Source organism: Eptesicus fuscus, chromosome 7 (assembly GCF_027574615.1).
Source record: "Eptesicus fuscus isolate TK198812 chromosome 7, DD_ASM_mEF_20220401, whole genome shotgun sequence".
NCBI lineage: Eukaryota > Metazoa > Chordata > Mammalia > Chiroptera > Vespertilionidae > Eptesicus > Eptesicus fuscus.
Window position 1 is genome coordinate 103,845,815 of NC_072479.1, and position 25,417 is coordinate 103,871,231.

General features: G+C 47.2%; 3 protein-coding genes and 1 non-coding gene across 4 annotated transcripts in view; 2 read left to right on the forward strand and 2 right to left on the reverse strand.

Moving 5' to 3' along the window:
* Nucleotides 1-2,272: 2,272 nt before the first annotated feature.
* On the reverse strand, nucleotides 2,273-7,875 carry SNU13 (small nuclear ribonucleoprotein 13). Its single transcript, XM_054719577.1, has 3 exons — nucleotides 7,752-7,875; nucleotides 4,335-4,455; nucleotides 2,273-3,531 (listed from the first exon to the last, which is right to left on the reverse strand). Exons 1-3 carry the CDS (start codon nucleotides 7,752-7,754, stop codon nucleotides 3,269-3,271), a joined length of 387 nt encoding a protein of 128 aa, XP_054575552.1. The 5' UTR covers nucleotides 7,755-7,875; the 3' UTR covers nucleotides 2,273-3,268.
* A 3,646-nt stretch (nucleotides 7,876-11,521) lies between these two features.
* Nucleotides 11,522-11,628, reverse strand: LOC114232733 (U6 spliceosomal RNA). Its single transcript, XR_003618821.2, has one exon. It is a non-coding gene; the product is annotated as a U6 spliceosomal RNA (small nuclear RNA).
* A 462-nt stretch (nucleotides 11,629-12,090) lies between these two features.
* Nucleotides 12,091-17,934, forward strand: LOC103289060 (uncharacterized). The gene is made up of 2 exons (XM_028149910.2): nucleotides 12,091-12,346; nucleotides 13,609-17,934. Exons 1-2 carry the CDS (start codon nucleotides 12,329-12,331, stop codon nucleotides 17,839-17,841), a joined length of 4,251 nt encoding a protein of 1,416 aa, XP_028005711.2. The 5' UTR covers nucleotides 12,091-12,328; the 3' UTR covers nucleotides 17,842-17,934.
* Nucleotides 17,935-21,117: 3,183 nt separating this feature from the next.
* MEI1 (meiotic double-stranded break formation protein 1) overlaps nucleotides 21,118-25,417 on the forward strand; it is a 57,760-nt gene continuing 53,460 nt past the window's right edge. The window contains exons 1-3 of the mRNA XM_008144899.3: nucleotides 21,118-21,255; nucleotides 24,348-24,471; nucleotides 25,272-25,322. Of these exons, the coding sequence (XP_008143121.2) occupies nucleotides 21,118-21,255; nucleotides 24,348-24,471; nucleotides 25,272-25,322 (313 nt within the window). The remainder of the gene's footprint in view (nucleotides 21,256-24,347; nucleotides 24,472-25,271; nucleotides 25,323-25,417) is intronic.

Genomic DNA, 25,417 nt, shown 5'->3' on the forward strand with positions numbered 1-25,417 from the left:
GTCTCGCATCCAAAGATCACTTGCTATTGGCTATTAGTTAATTTTCTCACATCAGCACAATGGGAACAAAATGAATACTAGTGAAGGTAGGGACAATGTGATGATTAAGGACAGATGAACAGATTTCAGGAATGATAAGCCCCAGCAAGGTCCTGTCCTCATCTCTTTTCCTTTAATTGTGTCGTATTAAGACTAAAGGCCAGATTTCAGAAGCAACAAGAATGTAACATTTCTGATCCTGTTATCATTTGCTTCCTGGGTAAATAGCACTCCCTCACCTCCCATGTTGCATTCCTTTTAATGTGACATTCAAGTATATGAAGATAGTTTCTGTTGCCCCAAGAATTTGGGTTCCAGTGTAAGTGAAATCAGTTCTTATTTTTCAGGGGAGCTATAGTAAAGGAAGTTCAAGATGAGAGTATTAGGAGGGGAAGGGGGGGGGGGTCTTTCTCTCCCACCCACCCCCGAATCCCTCCTCCATCCTCCGTTTCTTTCCTGCTCTCTCTGCTATTGCTTTTAAAAAATTAGCTTGAGAAGGAAGAAAAACATCTGGAAGAATTTGTGTCCTCTGAGGATGGTTTGAGATTCAGTTTGTAGGGCCTGTGTCTTTCAGGATTAGAATGAGCCTCTCATGAGAGTGTAGGAGGGGTCAAACTACTCTTGTGAGAGGTTTTCAGTTTTGGGTTCTCTGCTCTGAGCTTTATAACATCAATTTGGGATTTAAGGTAATGGAAATGTATGTTTACTCCTTAACAACACTACAAATGAATAATTTTTTCCACAAGGTCATCATCGTAAATGTAAAAATATTCCTTAATCATAGGTCCTCTTCAGAAATTGATTTTAGGAAACTTATTCTAAAACAGAAGTTCCTGACCAGTGTTCATCAGGGCCCCTTGAGACCTAGTGAATGCCATTGGATTCTCTCTCCAAAATAAAATAAACTGTATAGGCAAAAATGTTCAACCTACTTCCTAGGTGGATGGATGGGAAGGACAGATTCCCTTTTTTTCTTATCTAGGCTTTAGGAACTGTTCATTCTACACACTGGAGCACCTATGTGAGGGTGCTGCTGCAGGTGCTAAGGTCTGGCTCTCTACTGAGGGCAATAATCAGAAGACAATCTGATATTAGTTAAGGACAAGTTAAATAGAATGTTACAGTGCTGCAGGAAAGGCAACACGAGGTGGGGTAGCTGGGAAAGGCCCTAAAGAAGTGACATTTGAATGACTAGCATGAGAAGAAAGCTACCAATGCGGCAAAGGAACACCAAGTACAAAGAATTTGAGAAGGAGAGTAGGGAGTGTTCCAGAAATCAAATATGAAGCACTGAGCAAAGACAGAACTCAGTGAAGCAGACATAGGACACACAGAGGAGGCCATCAGGAGCAGGAAAGAGCCACGGTTCTTTCAGGTGATCACACATTGACACCCGCCCTTTGGAGGGAGCTGATACAATGGAGTAGACCAGGCACCAGGAATGAAGATCCCAGGAGCCCCTGCCCCACCCCACTTCTTAGGGCTCTAATGGGTAAGCCTTAGTTTCCATTTAGGTGGAGGTTGCATTTCTTAGTTCCCTGCCCCAAATTATTTCAGCCCTTTAGAGTATGACTTTAAAGACACATGACAAAAAAGTAAAAGAAAGTAACTAGCTCAAACTTCACCATCCACAAATTGAAAAATGCTGGGGGCAGTGTGTGTATAAACATTGGAGCAGGCTGGGGAGGAGGGGGAGGGAGAGACTGGCCAGCAGGCACACAACAGGGTGGTTTCCAGGTTTGCCAGGTGTGCTTCTTACTCGAGTGGGTATGCTGGCCAAGAGGAAACCAAATATAACCTATCCTCATTAATCTGACCGTTACAGGACTGTTATTTGTACTTTGTAAGTGACATGGCAGTGGTTTCAGTCACCAATCCCCCCTCTCAAGGGCTACTAGGAGCCCTAATTTTGCAACAGTGATTCTCTACCAGGAGTAACTGCCACCAGGGAACATCTGGCAATGTCTGGAGGGAGGGGTTAAAGATTACCATTGACATGTAATGGGTAAAGACCAGGAATGCTGCTAAAAATCCTACAACATACAGGCAGCCTCTATCACAAGAATTATCCAGCCCCAAATTTTGAACTTCCAGAAATCAGCTGGTAGATAGTGATGGCTTTTGCCCAGCTTCTTGGTGGAAAGTTTGAGCAGCTAAAACCATACTAATAATGCTTAGTTCTTCATTCAAGTATTAGCTGGATACCTACCAAGAATCACACTTTTTCTTTAAGTTGTAGTATGAATATATTTCTTTACTAGGACTCTCACAAGAATGACACATTAGCACTGTCCTTCTGATGTGATCAAGAACACAGTACATCTGACCCACATCATGGCAGGACGGGAAATGGGTACAGGCTCCCAGAGCTGATACCAAGTGTCCACTGAAGAAATCTATTCACCAGAAAGGATGTTTCCTTGGACTCCATCACCTCTGTTGTAGCTTCCAGGTCTCCAAGACTTGCCCAGAATCCTTCATTCCAGCACCAGTTGACTCTACTTTATCTTGCCACTCCAGACTCCTTTCAGACCTAGGTCAGCTGCTCCATGTCTCACTAGCCCAGGCCAGTTCTGGAATCCTGCAGCACACAGCTCTTTGGTATGCTGCTGTCCTGCCACCCTCAGGGGCACAATTGGGAGGGTGTTTTTTGTTTGTTTTTTTTTTGGGGGGAGGGGAGGAAATGGACATATCATATTACCAAAAGCAAACGGTAGGGGTACATTAACAAATGACACTTGGGCATACAACAACCTCACAGGATACATGCTTCTTCCCCAAATGATGCATAATCCCTTAGAGAGCAAAGGAACCCCTGGATCATGTATGGAATGGTTCTGTACGCCACGCTCAAGGGAGATCAAGTGGGCGGTGTCTACTTCACCATGCCCTGTACACAAAAGGGAGCTAGAGCCTCAGAGCTGGAACCAGATCTCTCCCCTGGCTCTTTCCTGCCTTTGAATGGTGGCACCACTCTGCTTCCACCTGTTCTGGGCTTAGTTCATTTTTCAAAAGGGAGGAAAGTGGAAGTGGAGGTTTAGGGCAGTGGGGGTGAGTGTGGGATGACAATCTATAAGACAAAACAAAAATAATTAAAAAATATAAAAAGATTTACTACTACAATATTTTATAATAGAAGGTAGCTGGAAATCCTACATGGCACCACAGACAATATGATACACAACCTGAGGGGGAGGAGGCAAGAGAGAGTGTGGCACGGGCCGTCGGTTTAGACCAAGAGCCTTTCAATGGACTGCTGAATGGACTGGATCTGCTGCTTCAGCTGGGAGCCTTCTTTGATGGTGACCGAACAGGCGATGACAGGCCTGGAGACCCCGCAGGCCCGCCCCAGTGCCTGCTTGGAGCGCACAAACACGTAGGGCACATTCTTGTCCTCACACAGCAGCGGGAGGTGCAAGATGATCTCCAGGGGCTCTGCGTCTGCAGCCATCACAATGAACTCCGAGATGCCTCTGTTAAGGGTTTTGGTGGCTGTGGAGAGAGGGACATGAGGCCAATAGGTGGTGTGGGGTTTGGGCAGGGAAGCCACAACAAAGCAATTTCCAAGGGAAAGAAACACAGATGCAAGAAAACTGGGCAAAACCCTCACGCATAAGCAAGTCTCTGTCCTGCAGTGGCCTTGGGAAGCGGTAAGGGATTTAACTGCCAATTGGTTATCCTAATGCCTTCCTCTAACCCATCGGTTCTGTCAGAGCACATCCTGAACCAGCCCACTTCTTTCCTCTCCTCTGTACCACATGTCCAAGTCACCACCATCTCTTGCCTGGTTGATCGGAACCGCTTTCACACAAGCCCCGCCAGCATGAAGCAGAGTATGGCAGCACTTCTCAAACTCTGTGATCTGTGACAGTTTTACCATCTCAACCTGCCACGATCAATACTTCTGGCAAGCTCACCCAGGAAGCACACCACCACACGGCACCGTTCAAATGCTTATTCCTGGTTGTTTATCTGTGGCCCAACGCTAGCACACGGACCACACTCTGCGTTAATGAAGCACTAGACAAGGGCACTAGACAAGGCTCTAGAGCCACACTGCCCAAATCCAAATTCTGGCTCTCATTTCTCATTAGAAGGTAAATGTGACAAAACATTAACAATCGGTGGATCTAAAAACAATTCCAGGTCCATTAACCTTTAGTATCTAATGTAAAGGTCCTCCCACTGGTCCCAATCAAGAGTATCCGGCCCCCTTTCTATATTGGAAACGCAGACCAGGGACCCCTGACAGAGAGGTGCCTTCAACACCCTCCCTGGAACTCTGGCTGCCTTACCCTCATTGGCTCCTTTTCGAAGCTGCTTGTAGTTACATGACTGCTGGACGAGGTCCAATAGTTTTTTGGTGAGGTGAGCATCTGCGAGAGGGTAGGCCTTCGGATTTACATCAGCCTCAGTCTATGGGGGTGAAATCAAAGCATCAGTGAAAATGAACCAGAAGTTGTTCCACACAAGTCACAAAATAATCGACAACTGAGACACAACTGTCAGCTTCTCTGCTTCCTCACCCCAAACACACTTAATAAATGACACTAGAGCCACACTGCCCAGTTTTTCTAAGTTGGGAGCATACTCCCAACTTAGAACAACTAAATTAGGATTTAAACAAAAAGTTAACAATTACATAATCCAAAAATGTATTCTAAAGGTCATATACTTTTAAGCTTGCCTCTCTTTAGCTTAATGCTTGGTAATACCACAGCAAATGGATTATAAATGGGCTCCCATGGCTCAGTTTCAATGAGTCACACAGGGGTAATCTTGAAATTTAGATTTTTGTACTCCATACTATACTAAGTTTACTGAATCAAAATTAAGGTATAATTGCCCATCCAGTGTGGCTCATTAGGTTAAGTGTCATCCCATGCATACAGAAGTCACTGGTTTGATTCTCAGTCAGGGCACATGCCCAGGTTTAAGGCTCGATCCCCAGTAGGGGGTGTGCAGAAGGCAGCAGATCGATGATTCTCTCATCATTGATGTTTCCATCGCCCTCTCCCTTCCTCTCTGAAATCAATAAAAAATATATTTTAAAAGACTTTGATTCTAATACTAGATATTTAATATTAAGCAATTATTAATTTTGAAGTGTTACAGTGGCATTGCCATGGTTAAATCTTTATTTTGTAGATATATACTGTAATACAAATAGGTAAAATGATAGATGTTTGGAATATGCTTCAAAATAACCCATCCAGGGAACCAACTGGGTGGGTTCTGCCTACTCCATTCCTCCCACCTCATTCCCACCTGACCAGTTTAACCATTTTCATTTGTTTTCCCTGTGATTTTTTTAATAAATATATTTATATTATATATATAATCCAAATCTTTTCTCCCCAACATAAGCATTTTTAAAAATGTATTGGTTTTTAAAGAAAGAGAGAGAGAGAAGCATCGATTTGTTGTTCCACTCATTTATGAATTCATTGGTTGATTCTGGTGAATAGGGATGACGCTCTAACCAACTGAGCTACCCAGCCAGGGCTATACTTCTTTTTTTAGAGAGGCTTTTAAAAAAAATAATATATCTTTATTGATTTCAGAGAGGAAAGGAGAGCAAGAGTCAGAAACATCTATGATGAGAGAATCATTGATCAGCTGCCTCCTGCACATCCCCTACTGAGGATTAAGCCCACAACTCAGGCATGTGCCCTTGACCAGAATCAAAACCAGAACCCTTCAGTCTGCAGGCCGATGCTCTATCCACTGAGCCAAACCAGCTAGGGCAGGGGTATATATTCTTTTCAAACACTTTGTTATTGATTCCTAATTTATTTGTGTTTTCGTTGGGAGAATATGGTCTGTACTATTATCAATCTTTCAAAATTTGTTGAACTTGTTTTATGATCTAGTAAGTAGCCAAGCTTCATAAATGTTCGGTGCTTGAAAAGTGCCTTTTATACTTGTCAAAGGCAATATTTACTACATTCACTATGATCACTAAACCAAGTTTACTTATAGTCTTGTTAAAATCCTATTTCCATACTGACGTTTTCACTTCATAATCTAACGAATATACACTTAAATGCTGTATAATTGCATATTTGTCTATTTCTACTTGCAATTATATCATTTTCACATTTGTATTTTTTGGCCACTATCTTTACAGATCATTTCTTTCTGATATTCATATAGGCTACACTACACTTTTTAAATTGGCATATCTTTTCCATTCTTTTACTTCAATCTGTCATTCAACTGGAGCAGTTAGTCTGTTTTTTATATTTACTTAAGTATTGACTGGGTAAATTAAGTAAACACTGAATTCAAATCTTCCTTCTTTTTGTGCCTCAGATCAGTCCCACATGTTTATTTTTTCTTTCTTTTCTTCCTTTACGTTAATTATTAATTTTTCTTCACTATTTTGCCCTCTACTAGTTTGGAGTGATATATCTTTTTTCTTTTGGTACCTACCTGAGAAAGGATATTTGTCAAAATCTAATTCTCAACAACAATCATCACCTCCTAAACAACAAAGGACCCAAAACACTTGAATTCAAATCTCTCCTCAAAGTTACTTTTTAAAATGTCAAGTATTTCCATTGTGATTTCCAACAACCCATCTCTGGAATTAAGTATTCTCAACTCTCAACAAACATCCAGTGCAAAAAAGGGGAGCCTGAACCATCCACCCAAGAGGCATCATCTTATCTGTCAACAATAACAGAAGGTCAGCTCACCGTTAAAACCAAACTACCTATGTTATAAACAGCAACAGAAATTTCTTAGTGTACTTATACATTCCTTCAAAAAGAAAATTTTTAATCCTCACCGGAGCACATGCTTAGAGAGAGGAAAGGGGGTAGGGGGTGGCGGGGGTAGAAACATCGATGGGCTGCTTTCGGTACGTGCACCGACAGGGGATCGAACCCGAACCCTCTTTGGTGCACAGGACGACGCTCAACCAACTGAGCCACTCGGGCCGGGCCCCATCCTTTCATTTTTCAAAGGGTTAGCTACACAAGTGAATGGGACCATACCACGAGCTAGCTTTAACCCCTAGCTCCACCCGCTTGGCCTCCTGTACACCAGACAGCCCCAAACTGGGACCGCACGTGTGCTCCCAGGTCCTCTGACATGGGCGACCACAGCTTCGCAGGAGCCTTACTGACTGTACCCCCAGCCAGGGCTCGGGAACCCTCCACGTTCCCCGCCCCGAACGCCACAGGCCCTTTAGGTCCCGGCACGTGGAACCCGCGGCGAGCACTGGGCGCAGATCCTCCCGGACCATCAGCCCCGGGAGGTGGGGTGGGGGAGGTGGATCTGAATCCAGGGAGTCCACACCATCCCCTCGAGACCCCTAATCGCCCCAATGAAAAAGATGGAGCCAAGTTTTCTCATCCAACTTTCTCCTCTCTCCCACGTGGGTTGGTCTCTTTCTCCCAGGTCGGACCAAGCCCGCTCCGCTCACCAGAGGCCGTGGGCAGCGCGCACAGACGGCGGCACCCCCGATCACAACACTTGGGGCCCTAAGGCTTTCGGGGCTCTGACCTCCAGCAGGGCTGCTGGGACCGCACGGCTGCCCGGGTTCAGACTCGGGGCCGGACGGCCAGGCTACGCCACTACCGGCCTCCCAGTCCCTCCCGGCCCGGCGGGCGAAGCCTCGCACGTTCTACGCCCGCGCAGGGCAGTGAGCGAGCCGAACCCCGGGCCGCCTGCTGCCCGGCCCTCCCTCCCGCGCACGCACTCACCATGGCTGCGGGGCCGCGGGCTCGCCTCTCCTCAGGACGCGCCGCCGACGTGCGTCAGAGAAGGAGCGCTCCGCTCCGCCGCGAAGCCCCACGGAAGTAGTAGAAATGGCCGCGCGTGCGGCCGGAAGCGGAAGTGATGTCACTGAAAGTGGGCGGGCCTCGCCCGCTAAAGAGCCAGGGGGAAAGGGTGTGTGGAATGGCCTCAGTCCTGGGCTTGGGGCCTCATTTTGCTGTGTTTGTTTGTTTGTTTTTTAACCATCTTTCTACTTTACAGGCAAAACCAAGTTAAACCTTAAAAAAAAAGTACACCAAAACAAAGAGTTTCAATGGTGACATTATTTCATTGCCGGCTTATGTTTCAGCACATTCAAAATCATCTTTTTGACTCATCACTGGAGAGGGAAAGGTATGAGGATAATGATAATCCTAAATGTTTTCCTTCATATTCAGATATCCGTGTTAAGATTTCTGAAAGGGCCGAAACTGGTTTGGCTCAGTGGATAGAGCGTCGGCCTGTGGACTGAAGGGTCCCAGGTTCAATTCCGGTCAAGGGCATGTACCTTGGTTGTGGGAACATACCCAGTAGGAGGTGTGCAGGAGGCAGCTGATCGATGTTTCTAGCTCTCTGTCTCTCTCCCTTCCTCTCTATAAAAGAATCAATGAAATATATTAAAAAAAAAAAAAAGATTTCTGAAAGGGTGTGGAATCCGCCAGAAATGGAATCAATTGAGTAGGGAATTCGGGAAGGAGCAGGTTTGGGGTGGGGGTTGAGATACTGTCAGGTTGCGTTTGGAGATGTCCTAGGACAGCCATTTTCTTCTGCCCAGGATACTGTTCTTTTCTCTACGCTTCTCCGACTCTCCATTATTTAAGGCTAGACTCATGCCTCCCCACTTCCAGTAGGTCCTGTCTGATTCTTATCTTACTCATCTCTCTCAAACGTGATGTCAGGCATATCTTAGGACCCATAAGGACTAGTTCCAGTTAATTCCTTTGGGAACCTAGAAGTAGAGGACTGGCAGGACCCTCAGGAATCACACAGCCCAGCCCCTTCATTTTACAGACACTGAGGCCCAGAGCGGGGCAGCTGCTTACCCACCATCACAGAGTGAGGCGGTGGCAGAGCCAGCACTGGACCTTGGCATTTTTGGCTGTTAGCCTGGGTTAGTTTCATAAATCTAATTGCCCTGCTTGAGATGAGTTGTGGCATTGGACAACAGATGGGTTTGAACTAGCTCCAGGACTGAGCATTGATTACAACAAAAATCCCTCCAGCAAACTTCACCTCATGCAAATCATAGATGACTGTCAAAGAACAAAATTTGTCTCCAAATTAAGAAATGTCTATTGATGGCTCCTCTTTAACAGCAGAACCTGTGATACAGACTCTGCTCTTCACCTCTCTTGGATCCTGTTTCCTGTTATATTAATTGGACCTATCACCCACCACTGCTGGGGGAATGAAACCTTGTTATTTCAGTTTAATAGATGTGTTCTTATCATTTGCTTCTTTATGTCTTTTATAACAATTTCTGCTTGTTATTTGACCTACCTGGCATCTTGGGCCATCATATTCCAGATCTGATAGGGAATTGATGTTTTCATGACCAAGAGTAATGAGACCATACATTTTACCTCATTAATCTGTTTCCCAACTATATAATTACTCAATGTCCATGTTCTCACAGAACTAGCCCACCCTTTTGTATCTTGCTGTTTCCCTTACTAGTAAGTTAATAAATGTTGACATATGATCAGGATCAACCTGCCTTAGGAGTTTGTCTTTTACCACACTTCTATCCTTAAAAACCTAAATCCTTGCCATGGCTTATTAGACCCCTCTTCAGTACTCTGCCTCTTCTGCATGTTATAGCCCCACCCACCTTCATTTTTTTCTTTTATTTTTTAAAAATGTTTTTTTTTTATTGATTTCAGAGTGGGAAGGAGAGGGAGAGAGAGATAGAAACATCAATGAGAAAGAATCATTAATCAGTTGCCTCCTACACACCTCACACTGGGGATTGAGCCCGCAACCTGAGCATATGCCCCGACCGGAAATTGAACAGTGACACCCTGGTTCATAGGTTGATGCTCAACCACTGAGCCATGCTGGCGGGGCCTCACCTTCATTTTCTACCCTGAGCACAACCAATACCTCCAACCCCTTTCATCACCCTCTGTTGGGAGTGATGTGCTCCACAGTTCTGAGTAGCTAAGTCCTATTCACCATCTCTTCAGTGAAGCCTTCCTGATCACCCAGACCAGGCAAGTTCCCCTATTAGGCCGACCCACAAGCCCCCTGTGCTTGCCGTTTGTAGCACTCGTTGACCTTGTCTTTATTGTGTTCACCTTTCCAACCATGCAGAGCTCTATGAGAGCAGGATTTGTAGCTGCTTTGGACGCTGTGGCTACCTATCTTCTGGCACTATGCCTAGCCCAAAGGGAATGCTTGTTTCACTTAGGGATCTTTGGTAGCAAGCGACCAAAAGGAATGTGGGGAAATATTCTGTGGTGCAGCCCAGAGGTTCAAGGGAGCTGATTGTGAGAACAGGACCATCCTACAGTCTCACTCCACAGGCAGTGTCCTCCAGCCAGAGACCACCAAGAACACACCTATAGTGGTATTACTCATGGCAAAAAGGGAGAATGCACATGAGGAACTCTGGGACTTCTCAATAAGGAGGTGTTAGAAAAGACTTAATATAGGATTTGGGCTTGTGTTAGATGATTTTAGTGGGTATTCAAGGAAGGGGCATTTGCTCTAGATTAGACACTGTCAGGAAGTAATCCTACGGTGGGGCATCATGATAAATTTTATCTACAAGGTGGAAGAAATGAACTGAGTCTAAAGCTGTAATTGGGGCCTAGACAGTTTGGCTTAGCAGATAGAGCGACAGCCTGTGGACCGAAGGGTCCCGGGTTCAATTCCAGTCAAGGGCATGTACCTTGGTTGCGGGCACATCCCCAGTAGGGGGTGTGCAGGAGGCAGCTGGTCGATTTTTCTCTCATCGATGTTTCTAGCTCTCTATCCCTCTCCCTTCCTCTCTGTAAAAAAATCAATAAAATATATATTAAAAAATAATAATAAAGCTGTAATTGGGAAAGTCATTCATATTAGCCAGGATAAGAGGAGGCTTGGTTATTTTTGCAGTTTCAACAATGCTCATGTTTTTGTCTACTAGTATGTTCAGACATGATTAAAGAGTGGTCTTTTTTTTGTTCTTGATTCTCACAGTTAGAGTGGCTTTGTCTGATATTGATGTTCTATGAAATTGCTTATGTTTAGCAGGAGAACACCAAGGCCCAACTCTGAGTGTCAGGCTAGCTCCTCGCAACATCAAGGCCTAACTGGTAGAGCTGGGTCAGCTCCTAGCTGCCATGAGCTGCTTTTCTTTTTATCACCAGCTTCCTATTCCTACTTTGAATCTTTGTTCTTGATGTTTAGAGCCCTGGAAGAGAGAGCCCATTTGGCCAACGTTAGGTCACTCCTCCACTCCTTGGCTGTCTTAGGTCTGTGAGAGAGTGCCAGTGTAAACTGGGGTGACATTCAGCCAGGATACATTGAGTGGCATATTTGGTTTGTAAAATAGAGAAATACTTCCCAAATGGTTGGTAAGTAGATGATCCCATTCTCCCAAAACCCCACAGGCCACTTACAACCCAGGTGTTAAAGAGTTAAGGCTTGGCCCATTTTGATTGGCTGATATCCCTGCTCTGTTATTTAATATTTTGAATATAATCTTTAGGTGAAAGACAGTAGCATTTTTTTTTTTTTTATGGAACACTTCACGAATTTGCATGTCATCCTTGTGCAGGGGCCATGCTAATCTTCTCTGTATCGTTCCAATTTTAGTATATGTGCTGCCGAAGCGAGCACGAAAGACAGTAGCATTTATTCAGGGTAGCATTTATTCTCCCACCAACACCGATCCTGAGATGGGAAAAGTAATTTGGGGTGGTGAAACAAGAATATATATGTTTAATACAGTGTTCATTAAGTGTTTGATATTGGCTAGACATGGACAAATGTATAAAAGTATCTAACAGGAAGAGAGAAATAAGCAGACTACAGGTTACATCACCCATCATCCATGCGGGAATTTATCTCTTCACTTCAAAGGACAAATTCTTCTTCCTCTTAATTCCTGTGGGCAGTTCCCTTACCTGCACTGAACTCAGTCATGTTAGGCAGCTCGGGTGCCAGGCTCAGCAGCTGGAGCTGAGGCTGGAGCTGAACTGGAGCATCAGGCTCCTTTGTGAGGTGTCCTCAGTGACAGAGGCGCTGAGGCAGGGGTCACCCCACCCCAACCTGGCTGGGCTAGCCATACCAGTCCTGCCCTTCAGCTCCCTAATGCCACCTGCCTGACCTAAGCCTTTTCATGTTGTTGCCACTGCTGGGCGCCTGTGCGGTGGTGGGGCCATTCCAGGGCCCCAAGTGAGAGCCAGTGAGGGGCCTGCTCTCCGAGGATCAGAGCTGCAGGGACCCTCGGTGATGCGGCAACCTGCTTGCCCTCTGCCTCTTTGTGATCTAGCAGGTTCGGCACCATTGGCACCAAATCATCAGGACACCCCCCAGCATGAGGAATGTCATCAAGGTGAGGGGCCCCACATCCCTCCTTCCCTCAGCACCATGATTGTCTCAGTCATTTGTCACCAAGACCCTGTCCTACGGCTTGTGTACAGAGACGGATCGCACTGGGGAACTCAGACTGGTCAGGGAGCACATCATCCTGCTCCAACCCAGTGGGCAGCCTGGGCTCCTCTCTTCCTCACTCCACGTAGTCAGTCCATCCACAGGTCCCACGGGCTCGGCTTGCATCCCACATCTCAGATCTGATCACTCCTCAGGACCTCACCACACCCACCTGGCCAAAGCTCCCTTGTGTCTCACCTGGACGTCCCCACCACTACTCTCAGCCACAGGCAGTGCTCCACACAGCCAACAGGATAGAATGACCTTCTTTCTCTTTCTTTAAAAAAAAATTAATCTAAGGAAAATGCGCACACACAGACTATAAGTGTATATAGGTCAATGGATGTTCACAAACTGAACACATCCATGTGCGGCACCCAGGTCAAGAAATGGACCATTGCCAGCAGCCCAGGAGCTTGAATTCACAAGTGTGCTGATTTCTAATAGCACAGACTGTTATGGAATCATACAATACGTTTTCTTTGGCACCCCGTTTATGCCTAACATTATGCTTCGGTGCCAGAACAAACTTTTACAAACAGATCGTAGCACTTTGCCACTCAAAACCCAGTAATGGCTCTTAAGGATACACTCCCCATCAAACGCAGGATAAAATCCAAACTCCTCACCCCAACTCCGAGGACAGCATGATCTGTCCCTCCATTTCTCTCTGACATCATCTCCCAGCATTTTCCTCGTTACTCATCCCATTCTGGCCACAGGGCTTCCTTGTTGTCCTTGTGTACATGACCTTGTTCTGTCTTCAGGGCCTTGGCACTAGTATCTCTTGTGTCTACAATGCTTTTTCTTCAGATGTTACTTAGTTTGCTTCTCCCTTCACTTAGGTCTCTAGTCAAATGCCACCACCTCTGAGAGATCTTCTGTGACTATCCGTCTAATGGAGCTGACCCTACTCCCTTAATGCTTTTGTATCCATCAGAACACTTTTCTATATCTAACATCATGCTGTATACTTGGCTATAAAGTGGCTAGAAAACAGCTCCCAGCGGGGACTTTGTTTCGTTCATGCTGGTACCCCCATCATCTATTCTAGAATACTGCCTGGCCTGGAGTAAGAGGAATAAAGGGGATTACAATTCTGATCTGTGAGGATTAGACGAGACAATGTGTGCAAGCATTTTGCTTCTCTGTTCTCGCCTACAGGTACCACCACAGGAGTGGACAGTGCCCTCCATGAGACATGACACTTGTTTTGGGCCGACCCCTAAATTATTCTTCAGTTCTGGCAAGTTCAGGGCCCTGGATGCTCATGTGCAACAATGGGCACAAAAGAAGAGATGGGAATACTGGAGGAGCCTCCGGGAACCAGGGGCTCAATACCTGCTCTCTTGGCAGCACCCATGTCAGTGTCCACGTTGGGATTTCCATACCCCTTCTGAGACCAACTTTTGTACCACCTGCTTTTCAAGCACCTGTATGCTCCCTCAGGACAGTTCTTGGGGTGTATGGCAGGTACCCTGGTGTCTCAGTGATGAACACCCTCACCTGATTCGCAAGCCACCGCTCCCTGACCTGGACGTGTATCATCAGAGGACGGAGCCACCGCTGGTCCACTCCCAGGAAGAGTTAGTGCCATTGGAGCCTATTGTCAGCATGGGGTCCCATTCCACCACCATGACTTTAACCACTGCTCTTCCAACCCTCCCTTCATCTCAGAGGCTGCAGTTCTGCTCTGGAGAATTCCTGCCTTTTCCTTTCAACCAACAAGTGGGACTACCCACCTGGAAGTCCTGGGACTGTCCACAAGAGGCCTGGACACCAGGGAGTGAAAACCCAATACTAAGCAGAGAGGATATTAGAGAGACCCAGGCTCCAGAGTGGGCAAAGCAGAGAGAGAGCAGCCGGGAGGATGCCTGGGAGATGGAGGCATCTGGAAGGCAACTCCCAACAAACTTTGGGATGGAGAACAATGCAGAGACCAAGGTCCTGGAGGGGAAAGGCCAGAGACCAGTGACAAGTAGAACTGGTGGAGAGAAGCTGACCGCAGGGGGGGAGAACTGGGACCACATGGGAGTTGAGAATAGAGCCCAAACGCAGGAACCAGGGAAGAGAAACCAGAGGGAGGCGAGAGGCGAGATTCTTCCTGAAACCCAGGCACATAAAGTAGAGAACCAGGAAGAGTCAAGATATAAAGTTGACGCAGAGACCCAGACCCAGGGATTGGGGAAGCAGGGCCAGACTGGAAGTGAGAATGGTGAGGAGTTCCAGGTGCCACAGAGCGGGAAACAAGACCAGATTAGAGGTGATGCTGGTACAGAGATTCAGGCAGAAGGGAGGAGAAACAAGGACCAGGTTGGAGTTGAGAATGTTGTGCAAACCCAAACATGTGGGAGGGAGAACCTGGGCGAAGCAAAACAAGAGGATGGTGTAGAGATCCAGGCACTGGGGTGGGGAGAGCAGGAATGTGATGGAAGTGAGCATGTTACAGAAATCCAGACACCAGGGTGGGGAAAGCAGGATCAGGGTAAAAGTGAGAAAGAGCGGGAAGAAATCCAGAAAGAACTAAGACATGAATTGCAAATGGGGTGGAGTGGGCAAGGCCTGAGAAGAGGCAAGGTTGCCGGGGAAACCCAGACATCTAAAAAGAAGAAGCTCAGGGAGATAAGAGGGGAGGATTGGGTCATGATCCAGATAGTGTGGTGGGAAGACCAGAAACCAGTGGCACGTGAGATTGACAGAGAATTTGAGACACCACCATATTGGGGGAATCAGGGCCAGATTGGAGCTGAATGTAGAACAGAAATGCAGGCACCAAAGAAGGGAGACCAGAGAAAGGACAGAGAGGAGGATGGCATAAATACCCTGGCACCTGAGGTAGAGAACCAGGGACAGATAAGAGATGAAACTCATGTAGACACCCATCCACCAGACGGGAGGAACCAAGAGCAATTTGGAGATGAGACTAGTATAGACATTCAGTTGCCAGAGATGGAAGACATGAGAGGGCTTAAAGGTGAAGATAATAAAGAGACCCAGGAACTTGGGGAAGAAAACCAAGGGCAGTTATACGACGAAATTAATGGAAAATTTCACACACCAAAATGGAAGAACCAGGAACACATTAAAAGCAAGGATGCTGCAAATACCCAGGCATCTGATGCACAGAACTGGGGAGAATTAACAAATAACATTGATGGAGAAACTCATTCAGCAGAATGGAGGAAAGAGGAGCAAGCTGGAGGTGAGCATGGCACAGAAACCCAAACCCCAGAGAAGAGAAACCAAAGAGAACCTGGAGGTGTAGAGACCCAGGGACCTCAAAGAGAGAACTTGGAACAGTTAGATCATGAAATTGGAGAGAACCTGTCACCAGGGAGGAGGAACTGGGAGCAGAGTGGAGGAAAGAACGATGCAAAAACTCAGACATTGGAGAAGAGAAACCAGAGAGAGGTTGGAAGCGAAGATGGTAGAAAGATCCAGAGACTTAGAGGCGTGAACCAGAGACGGTTAAAAAGTAAAGTTAATGGAAAGGCCTGTACATCAGAGTGCAAAAGCCAGGAGCAGATTGGAGAGGAGAATGGTGCAGAAACGCAAATACAAGGAAAGAGAAACCTGCGAGGGACCACAGGTGGTGATGGTAGAGAGACCCAGACACAGTTAAGAAGTCATATTGATGGGAAGATCCAGACACCAGGGGAAGAGAACCAGAAAAAGGGTAGAGATGAGGATGCTGCAGAAATCTGGGATGTAGGGAGCCAGAGAAAGTGCGGAGCTGCGGATGCTGGAGAACCTGGAGTTCCAAGGGGAGGAATCCAGGACCAGGTCGGAGAACGGGATGCTGCTAAAGGCAATCTCCGAGTTGACTGTTATGGGGACGAGGGGCTTCCAGTCCTCACTGGCTCTGGGTATGGGGCCCTGGACCAGGAGCAAGTAGTGGCCTCTGCTACCTGCCCTGAGATGAAGCCTCTACCACACCAGGCTGAACTCTTCTTGCTCTCCAGTGGGGAGGGAAAGCATTTGGCCAGCCAGAACATGGCCCCTGCCAGGAAGCACAGAGTGGGCATCAGTCCGGCCTCCCTGCCGGCCCCGTCTAAACCCTCGAGAAGCCGACAAAGGGACAAAAGAGTGGATGCGAGTCTGGCTTGGCAGCTCCAGAACCCACAGTCTCTGGCTGTTTCCCTGAACCTGCCTTCTTCCTGCCCCTCTGACTCCTGTGGCCAAGCCCCCCAAGATGCCACAGCTCTATTGGGTGTTCCGACTGCCCTCACTGTCCTGCCCAAGGAGCCAGTCCTCACGAAGAGCCAGCAACTACTCCTAGAGGCCCTCCTGCTGCGGAGGATTGAACACCTGAAGTGGGGCTTCCCCCAGCGGGTCCTGGAGTCCCATTTGCTCTTTAACTCGATAGATCCCTGCCCACTGCCCTTTCCTGGGGTGCAGCTCCCTGGATTACACACAGCCTGTGAGCCCCAACAGCAGCAGGAAAGGCTTTGTGAGGCTCAGGACTCCAGGCCAGGCCTTACGTCCCCTGAGCAGTCCCAGAGGGTTCAACCCCCAGCAAGAAAAAGCTCAAAACTTTCTACACAGGCCAGAGCTCTGGAGAAGTGCGAGCCACAGGGATCAGAGCCCAAGGGCATTTGCATCCATCTCCCCAAGCCTTTGAGCGTCAGTCCACCAGGGGGCTCTGGAGAAAGACAGGCTGTCCAGGAGGAGGCTCCTCCTAGGGCCGAGCTTCCTGCTCCCAGGAGCCCTAGGCCCGCAGCAGAGTCTAGGAACGGGACCACCCAGGAAAGCGTTGGCGATCCTTCCAGTGAGAAGAGCAGGAACAGGAAAACGGTCAGGCCAGGAGTCTCCCAGATGTCAGAGAGGGCTCCCAGCAGAGCGACAACCCCATACTCCAGGGCAGGCCATGGGCACCTGCGGAAGCAGAGCACGCCCCAGGAGGCCTCCCAGCACCCCAGACTCCAATGTCAGCAGCCCACACACCCGAGGAGAGAGAGCCTGGAGGGCAGAGGGGCTGAGCTGCAGTCTTCCCCCTGCTCCAAAGACACCTCCAGCTTCAAGGGGAGTCTCCACTCTGCCGCCAGGAGTCTGAGCATAAACTGTCTCAATGAGACATCGTGGGCCCCACACCTGGCCAAGCCCCAGCACTCAGCCCCCAACCTGAACCTGAGGGGCGCTGACCCTGCCCTGCTTCCCAACGTGGGTGACCCACATGGAAGGGAGAACAGCATCGGGGTCCACACTTCTTCAAAGAGGGACCTTCAGCCACCAGGTCACTGCTGTGCTGGTGCCGCTCTTCCCAAGACAGAAAGCCTCCAGGGTCAAGGGGAACCTGAAAACCCAAACGGGGCGCCACGGAACCCAGCAGCCTCCAAAAAGCTGGACTTTTTAAAGCATGTGCGGTGTTTCCTGCCCCGGCATTGCTTTAGAAAATAGGCTGCAGGCCCGGCATCCTCAGAACACACCGGAGAAGGCATGAGAGCGGCCTGTTCGCCCCCAAAGCCTCTAATAAAATTGGTTACTTGGGAACCTGTAGGGCTCTGATTTTGTGGGCACATGTTTTCTAAGTTGCCCCCTTTTGGGGTTTGGGATACTTTGTGGGTGGGGTAGAAGCCACTTCTACTCTGTGGTTTTGAAGGTTTGGGGAATGTGGGTCAGCCCAGTGTCATCTCCCACCTGTTCCCCTCCCCAGCTCCTCACAGTAGGGTTTACTGAGGTTTCTACCATGGTTCTGTCTTGCCCTATTCCACGCTGATTGTAGTCGAGATAAAATGCTCAGACAGCCTCAGCTGCTTGCGGGGAGGGTTAGTGCTCTGCAGTAGGGAGGGTTAGTCACGTCCTTTTGGCCACAAGGAAGGGGGCTGATCCCTGGGCATCTCCCGGCTGGGATTCTGCTGCCCATGAGCGGACTCCACAGAAGAACCATCTCCACCTCTCCTATTCTCAAGCACTGCCAACCATAGTTACCTGTTGTGTTGCCTGGCCCACCTGTGGGACATCCCGGAGCTATTTGTTTTCATCAAGAGTAAAACTTCTGAGCCAAAGGTTCTGGTTGATTCAGTTTCTAGAGAGAGCTTCCTTCCTGGCTTATAAATGGTCACCTTCCCACTATGTTCTCACACGTCCTCACATGCACTTTCCTCGGTGCATGTACATGGAGAAGTTGAGCGATTTGTTTTTCTTCTTCTTCTTCTTCTTCTTCTTCTTCTTCTTCTTCTTCTTCTTCTTCTTCTTCTTCTTCTTCTTCTTCTTCTTCTTCTTCTTTGTGTGTGTGTGTGTGATATCCTATATAATAAAAGGCTAATATGCAAATTGGCCCCTAGGGAGTTTGACAGACCGGGAGTTCCACTGTTTGATATGATGTGTGCTGACCACCAGGGGGAGGTGTGGAATGAAGGAAGGCCCTGGCTGGCAGCTGGCAGCCGGGGGAAGGAAGGCCCCAATCGACCCTGATCGCCAGCCAGGCCTAGGGACCCTACCCATGCACGAATTTCATGCACCGGGCCTCTATATGTATTACTGATTTCAGAGAGGAAGGGAGAGGGAGAGAGAGAGAGAAAAAAAAAAACACAAACATCAATGATGAGAGAGAATCATCGATTGGCTGCCTCCTGTGCGGGATTGAGCCTGCAACTCAGGCATGTGCCCTTGACCAGAATTGAACCCAGAACCCTTCAGTCCGCAGGCCAACACTCTATCCACTATGACAAACCCTCTAGGGCTCTCTTTCTCATCTTATAGGGCTACTAATCCTATTGGATTTGGGCCCTACCCTTATTACCTCCTAAAGTCACATTAGATGTTAATGCTTCAACATCTGAATTTGGGGTGTACAATTTATCCATTGTGGACATGGAGATATCTTTTTGAGGCTCACCATTCAACCCATTACTTGGGACAGTTTGTTATGCATCGATAGATATATGCTCTATTGTAATAATTTACTTATCTGTTTCCTTGACTGGATTTCCAGTTCCTTGAGGACAAGGACTGTCTCTTATTCACTTAAAAAAAAATCCTCACTCGAGGATATGTTTATTGATTTTATTGAGAGGGAGAGAGAGAGAGAAAAAGAGAGAGAGAGAGAGAGAGGGAGAAGCACTGATGGGTTGCCTCTTATATAGGTCCCGAAACCTAGGTATGTGTCCTGACCAGGAATGGAACCTGAAACCTTTTGGTGCACAGGGTGATGCTTCAACCAGTTGAGCCACCCGGCTGGGACATCTCTTGTTCATTTTAAAAACATTTTTATTGATTTTTAGAGAGAGAGTAAAGGCGAGGGATAGAAAGATAGAAACATTGATGAGTTGCTTCCCCCACGTCCCCTACTGGGGATCAAGCCTGAAACCCTGGGCAAGTGCCCTGACTGGAAATCAAACCAGTGACCTCTTGGTTCATGGGCTCAACCACTGAGCAACACCAGCCAGGCTCTTGTTCACTTTTGAGTCCTCTAAATCCTACCACAGTTCCTGGCTCAAATTTTTGTCAAAAACAATACACACTTTGTCGACATGTTAAATATATGTAAATAATATATATTGATATGGAAGATGTACGTGACATATTTTGCTCTGAGAAAGCAGTTTACAACCTTTGTATGTTGTAAAAATGTATAGAAAAAGACTGGGGAAATATATAAAAATATTTTTTATTTTCTTTTCTTCATTGAACATGTATTAGTACTATACATGTGTTGAGATGTGTTGAATGTTTTTTGTTTGCTTATTTTACATACGTGAATACTATATAATTATGCACCTTTTGTACACTTAACATTTTAATGGGGATTTTTCCCATATTAATATCTTACTTTTCTCAAACATTACTTCATAATACTCCATTGACTAAGAAACCATTGTTTCCCAAACTGTTTTGCCATGGAAAACATCTTTCCACTCAGCCACACTGCTTCTGAATGTAGAAAACACCTCTTCAACTTACCTTCTTCAACATTAAACAATTGCTGACTTTTTTTTTTTAAAGTTTTGAACCACTCTTGGTTTAAATATATTTCTCTATTGATTTCAGAGAGGAAGGGAGAGAGAGAGATAGAAACATCATGATGGGCTGCCTCCTGCACGCCCCCTACTGGGGATCGAGCTCACAACCCGGGCATGTGCCCTTGACCAGAATGAAACCGGGGACCCTTCAGTCCCCAGGCTGAGGCTCTATCCACTGAGCCAAACTGGCGAGGGCTGCTGAGTATTTTGATGCTAAATAAATCCTTCTAGATTGATGGGTTAATTTATTTAACATAATAAACTTTTCTTCTTCAGTGTGCCTGGTGAGCTTACACAGTCTCCAGTGTGGTGGACCCCTTTGTGAGAGGAGATTTTGAGGGGAACATCTTGAATTTTAGAGCAAGATGTCACGTAAATTTAAAATAATCATACTAATAGTGTTTAGATAAAAATACCTGAGATCGTTCATTTAATTTCTTAATAGACATAGATTGCTTCCTTTTCCCAGGTAATGACAGCTTCTTTATTTCTTTATAAATGCTTTTCCACCTTCAATGTGATGAAGGTTGCAGACCACGGGAGGGAGTGTTAGGCTCAGTGGCGCACGCTCTAGTCCTTGCGCAGGCGCATTACGCTCCCCGCCCCCCCCCCCCCCGGCCCCCGCCCCCGCCCCAGCAGGGCTCTTCTCTGTGCGCTTGCGCGCAAGTTGCGCGGGGAAAACGTGTTGCGGCCGCCGCCTGGGCGCGGAGAGATGGCTGTGAGGGACGAAGAGGCGGTGCTGCTCTCCAAGAGGGCGCACTACCGGCACGACCCGCGCTGGCTGCTGCCCGCGTCCCCGCGCCTCTGCCTGGCCTGCGTGCTGGAGCTGCTGCCGGAGCCCGGGGTGTCGGTGCGCGCCCCCCTCCCCTCGGCCGCCAGAGCCGCCCTCTTCCCTGCACCCCCTCAGCCCCAGTGCCCCTCAGGCCCCGGTCCAGACTCTGTGCCCCAGTGGGCCTGTCCCGGGCGCGGTAACCCTGGGCCCCCGGGACGCCAGCGGGCCTCCCAGGCGCACCTCCCGGAGGCCTGCCCTCCCCTCCTCTCCCGCTGCCCTGCCGCAGGCCGGCCTCCCCGTTCCGCCCGGCTCCGGCCTTGGCTCAGGCTTCCTCCTTTGCAGCCGCCGGCTCCCCTGCGGCCAGGCGCACACGCGCTGGGGGCCCTTCATTTCCTTCCGGTTCCCGAGGGTGGAAATGTGCAGGGGAGGGCTGCCTGGGTCTCTGGGTGGCAGGAGCGACAGGTGGCAGTGACAGCCAGGCAGAAGTGGGGTGAAGGGGAAGACTGCTAAGAGCTGGCAGAAGCGTGGGTGCTGTTCCTCGGTGCTGACCCACCTTTGCCCTGAGTTTTGCGGTCCCGGGAGGCATCCCAGGAGCGCTTGGGAGGTCACTTCTCGCCCACAGTCAGGGGGGAGGATGAGGGGTGGCGGGGAATTCATGTCTTGGGTGCAGGGAGGGGCTATATCTGTGGTCCTCAAAATTTTCATCTCAGAGTGCCTTTACACTTTTAAAAAGTGTTGAGGACCCCAAAGAGCTTTTGTTTATGTGGGTTATAGCCATTGATATATATCCTAAATAATAAAAGGCTAATATACAAATCAACTGAACAGCAGAAGACTGGTCGCTATGACACGCGCTCACCACCAGGGGGGCAGATGCTCAATGCAGGAGCTGTCCCCTGGTGGTCGGTGCGCTCCCACAGGGGGCGTGCCGCTCAGCCAGAAGCTGACCTCTTGTGTGTGTGTGTGTGTGTGTGTGTGTGTGTGTGTGTGTGTGTGTGTGTGTGTGTGTGTGTGTAATTGATTTCAGAGAGGAAGGGAGAAAGAGGAACATCGATGAGGAGAGAGAATCATTGATTGGCTGCCTCCTGTGCGCCCCACACTGGGGATGGAGTCTGAAACCCAAGCATGTGCCCTGACCAGGGATGGAGCCATGACCTCCTGGTTCATAGTTTGACGCTCAACCACTGAGCCACACCAGAGGGCGCCACTGATATTTACTGTACTAGAAATCAAAACAAAGTTTTAAAATATTAATTTACTTAAAAACAATAGTAAATCTATTTCATATTAACATAATTCTTTTTATTCTGGCAAAAATACATAACCTGAAATTTACCATTTTGCCATTTTAAGTGTATAATGTATAAGTACTATAATTTAAAAAGTGGAAAATAACTATGTTTTCCAAAACAAAAAAGATAGTGAAGAGTACTGGCTTTGTTTTACATTTTTGCAAATTTCTTTAATGGCCAGATTATTTGGAGACAGCTGGATTTTCATATATGCATTTAATCTGTTATCACAGGTTGTGTAATGTTTGAAAAGCTTCACCATACCCTTGTGAGAGAATAAGAGTGAAAAAGGCAAATAGCATCTTAGTATCATATGAAATAATTTTGATCTCATGGAGCCCCTGGGAGGGTTTTGGGCATCCCCAGGGTCCCCAGACTACAGTGACAACTGCTGAGCTCGCTGTTCACATCTGAGATATCACTGAGGCCAGAAGTTCTGAGGTTGTCATTCTTGGGCAGTGAGTGAATTAGAGATACAGAGATGAGTAAGACAGTGTGGTAGGGTAGAAAATAAGAGAGCACATTACTGGGGATTTCAAAGATGGGCATAGCTGGTCAAGTGCTGTGTGAGATAAGGAGGGGAATTAGGGAAGGGTTTTTTTTAGAGGAGGAAGCATTTGAATTAGGCTTGAGAAGATGGGTAAGATTTGGACCAGAAGAGATGGGGGATCTAATCCCAGGAGGTAGGTATTAATTAGCAAGGATGAGTTTGGGGAAGTAGAATGTTTGAAGGAAAGTTGAGGTTGCATAACCAGGTTAAACTCAGTTCCTTGAAGAGTTTGAATCCAAGCTAAGGCACTTGGACTAAATCAGATTGTGAGATGAAGGGGAGTCATTGCGATTTTTTTGGAGTGACTCATTTAGAGCGCTAACTTAATGTATTATGTAGGAGTTATTGGTGAAGGAAAACAGGTTTGCAATAGCATAGGTTAGAGGCAATAAGAGATGCAGCTTCACCTTTTTAAAAAATTTATATTTATTGATTTCAGAGAGGAAGGGAGAGGGAGAGATAGAAACATCAATAATGAGAGAGGATCGTTGATTGGCTGCCTCCTGCATGCAACCTGGGCATGTGCCCTTGGCTGGAATCGAACCCAGAACCCTTCAGTCCCCAGGCTGACACTCCATCCACTCTGCCAAACCGGCCAGGGCCAACTTCACCTTTAAGGAACACACTTTTCTTAGCATCACCTCTCACCAGTTGAAAGGGTGATATAGTCAGTTGAACCCATGTTCCTGTTCCATCCCCTTTTTGACCCAACTTTTGCTACGATATTGAGCACTTTGCACAGCTACTAGGCGAATTGAGCATGAAGATTTATGTCTATGTTGAATGGAAGGATGCATTTTCTCTACCTACCTCTGAAAGGTTCATGAAGGATCCCCACCCCCACCCCCACCCGCCCCCTGTATCACTCTGCTGGGCTGTTGAGGTGGAAAGAGCTCTGGCCTGTGACAAGATCTGGTTGGAGACTTAGATTTGAGGCCTTGGGAAAGTCTCTGAGCTTCAGTTATCTCCAAAATGGCTGTAATGATACCTGCTTCTGCTTGCTTTGCTAACTAACTTGTTAGGCTTAAATGAGCAAGTAGGAAAAAGAGTGATTTGTGAACAGTAAAGTGCTATGTAAACACAGGGTATTAGGAACCTTGGCTCATGTACAATCCTCTGTATGAACACATGGATTCCTGTGCGTAAATGATATCCTTTTCCATACTCCCTTCAGGGAATTTGATCTTGCCATCAATTGGATGACCCCTCCAGCATCACCTTGTAATTATGTTTGTACAGTTGTGTGTTGTATACATAATTTCAGTTTGGGGGTTCAGAATGGCTGAGACTTGTTTGCTACTGAATATTTTCCTTCGTACACCCCCAAGTTGGTGCGCAAGAAGCATGTGCTGTCGTGTTTCCGCGATGTCCTCGTGAGGCACACCTCCCTGGTCATGCAGCTGCTGGCTCAGGATCAGAGAGTCTGTATCCACTTCACAAGAATGCTTTTTGGTGAGATTAAAAGGGAAACTTGGCACGAATATTGCACGTATAGCATGTGTATTTGTTTTTGGGGTCTTGGGGAGATGGTCTTGGAAAGATAATTTAGACTTTTTTTCGAAGCAACACTAACTTATTAGCAAATTGTTTTGTCAGAATGATGAAGAAATGGTCACTTTTCTAAGATACATGATGCATTATATGGTAATTACAGCTAAGAAGTTAGTGAAAATGTGAAGATGAATATGGGAAATGTGTGATCTTTCAAAAAGTCTAGACTTTTATGGTTTTTGAACAGGATCAGAAGGCCCAGACTGGAGTCTGCTGACCTGGCTGTGACCCTAATTGAGTTTCTTCCCCTTTCTTGTGCTTTAGTTTCTTCATGTGTAAAATGAGATGTAGTCAGATGTCCCTTCTTTTAATACAATTATAATATTCTTTGGAATAAGCCCTTTTATAGGGAGGAGGGGAGCTAACTCGTATTGAGTACTTTTCTCTGCCAGAGGCTTTTCTGGCTTTTAACTGCTAAAGCAGTACTTTAAGGGAGAGGCGATGACCCCTAAGGCTCAGGGAGGTCACAGCTAACAACAGGCAGAACTGGAATTTTACCCCAGGTCTGTTACAGACTCCACACTGTGCCACACTGACTTTTAGTCCCTTTAAAGCCAGAGTGGGTCATTGAAAGTCTAGGTGCTAGGATAGCTGGGACATTGCTTAAAGCTGCTATTAGTCTTAGACTCACAGAGTGCCTTTGTGGTTTTATTTTTCTTTTAACTATTAACTTTCCCCCTCGTACCTCCTTCTCCTCCAAGGACTGTTATGCAGTGTGGAAGAGGGGAGTATGGGAGACCTCTGTATTGAAGGTAAGGTGAGACCGTGTGTACTTAGCATTTGAGGCTGGGGATATCAGCCTGCATTGGAGCTGTGGTTATTTGAGATCTTGATGAAATGTTCCATT

What these genes read in the sequence shown, in the direction of transcription:
- SNU13 (XM_054719577.1), bottom strand. An exon ending in TCGAAAAGGAGCCAATGAGG is followed by an intron (nt 3,532 to 4,334) that starts GTAAGGCAGCCA and finishes CTCTCTCCACAG; the next exon opens with CCACCAAAACCCTTAACAGA.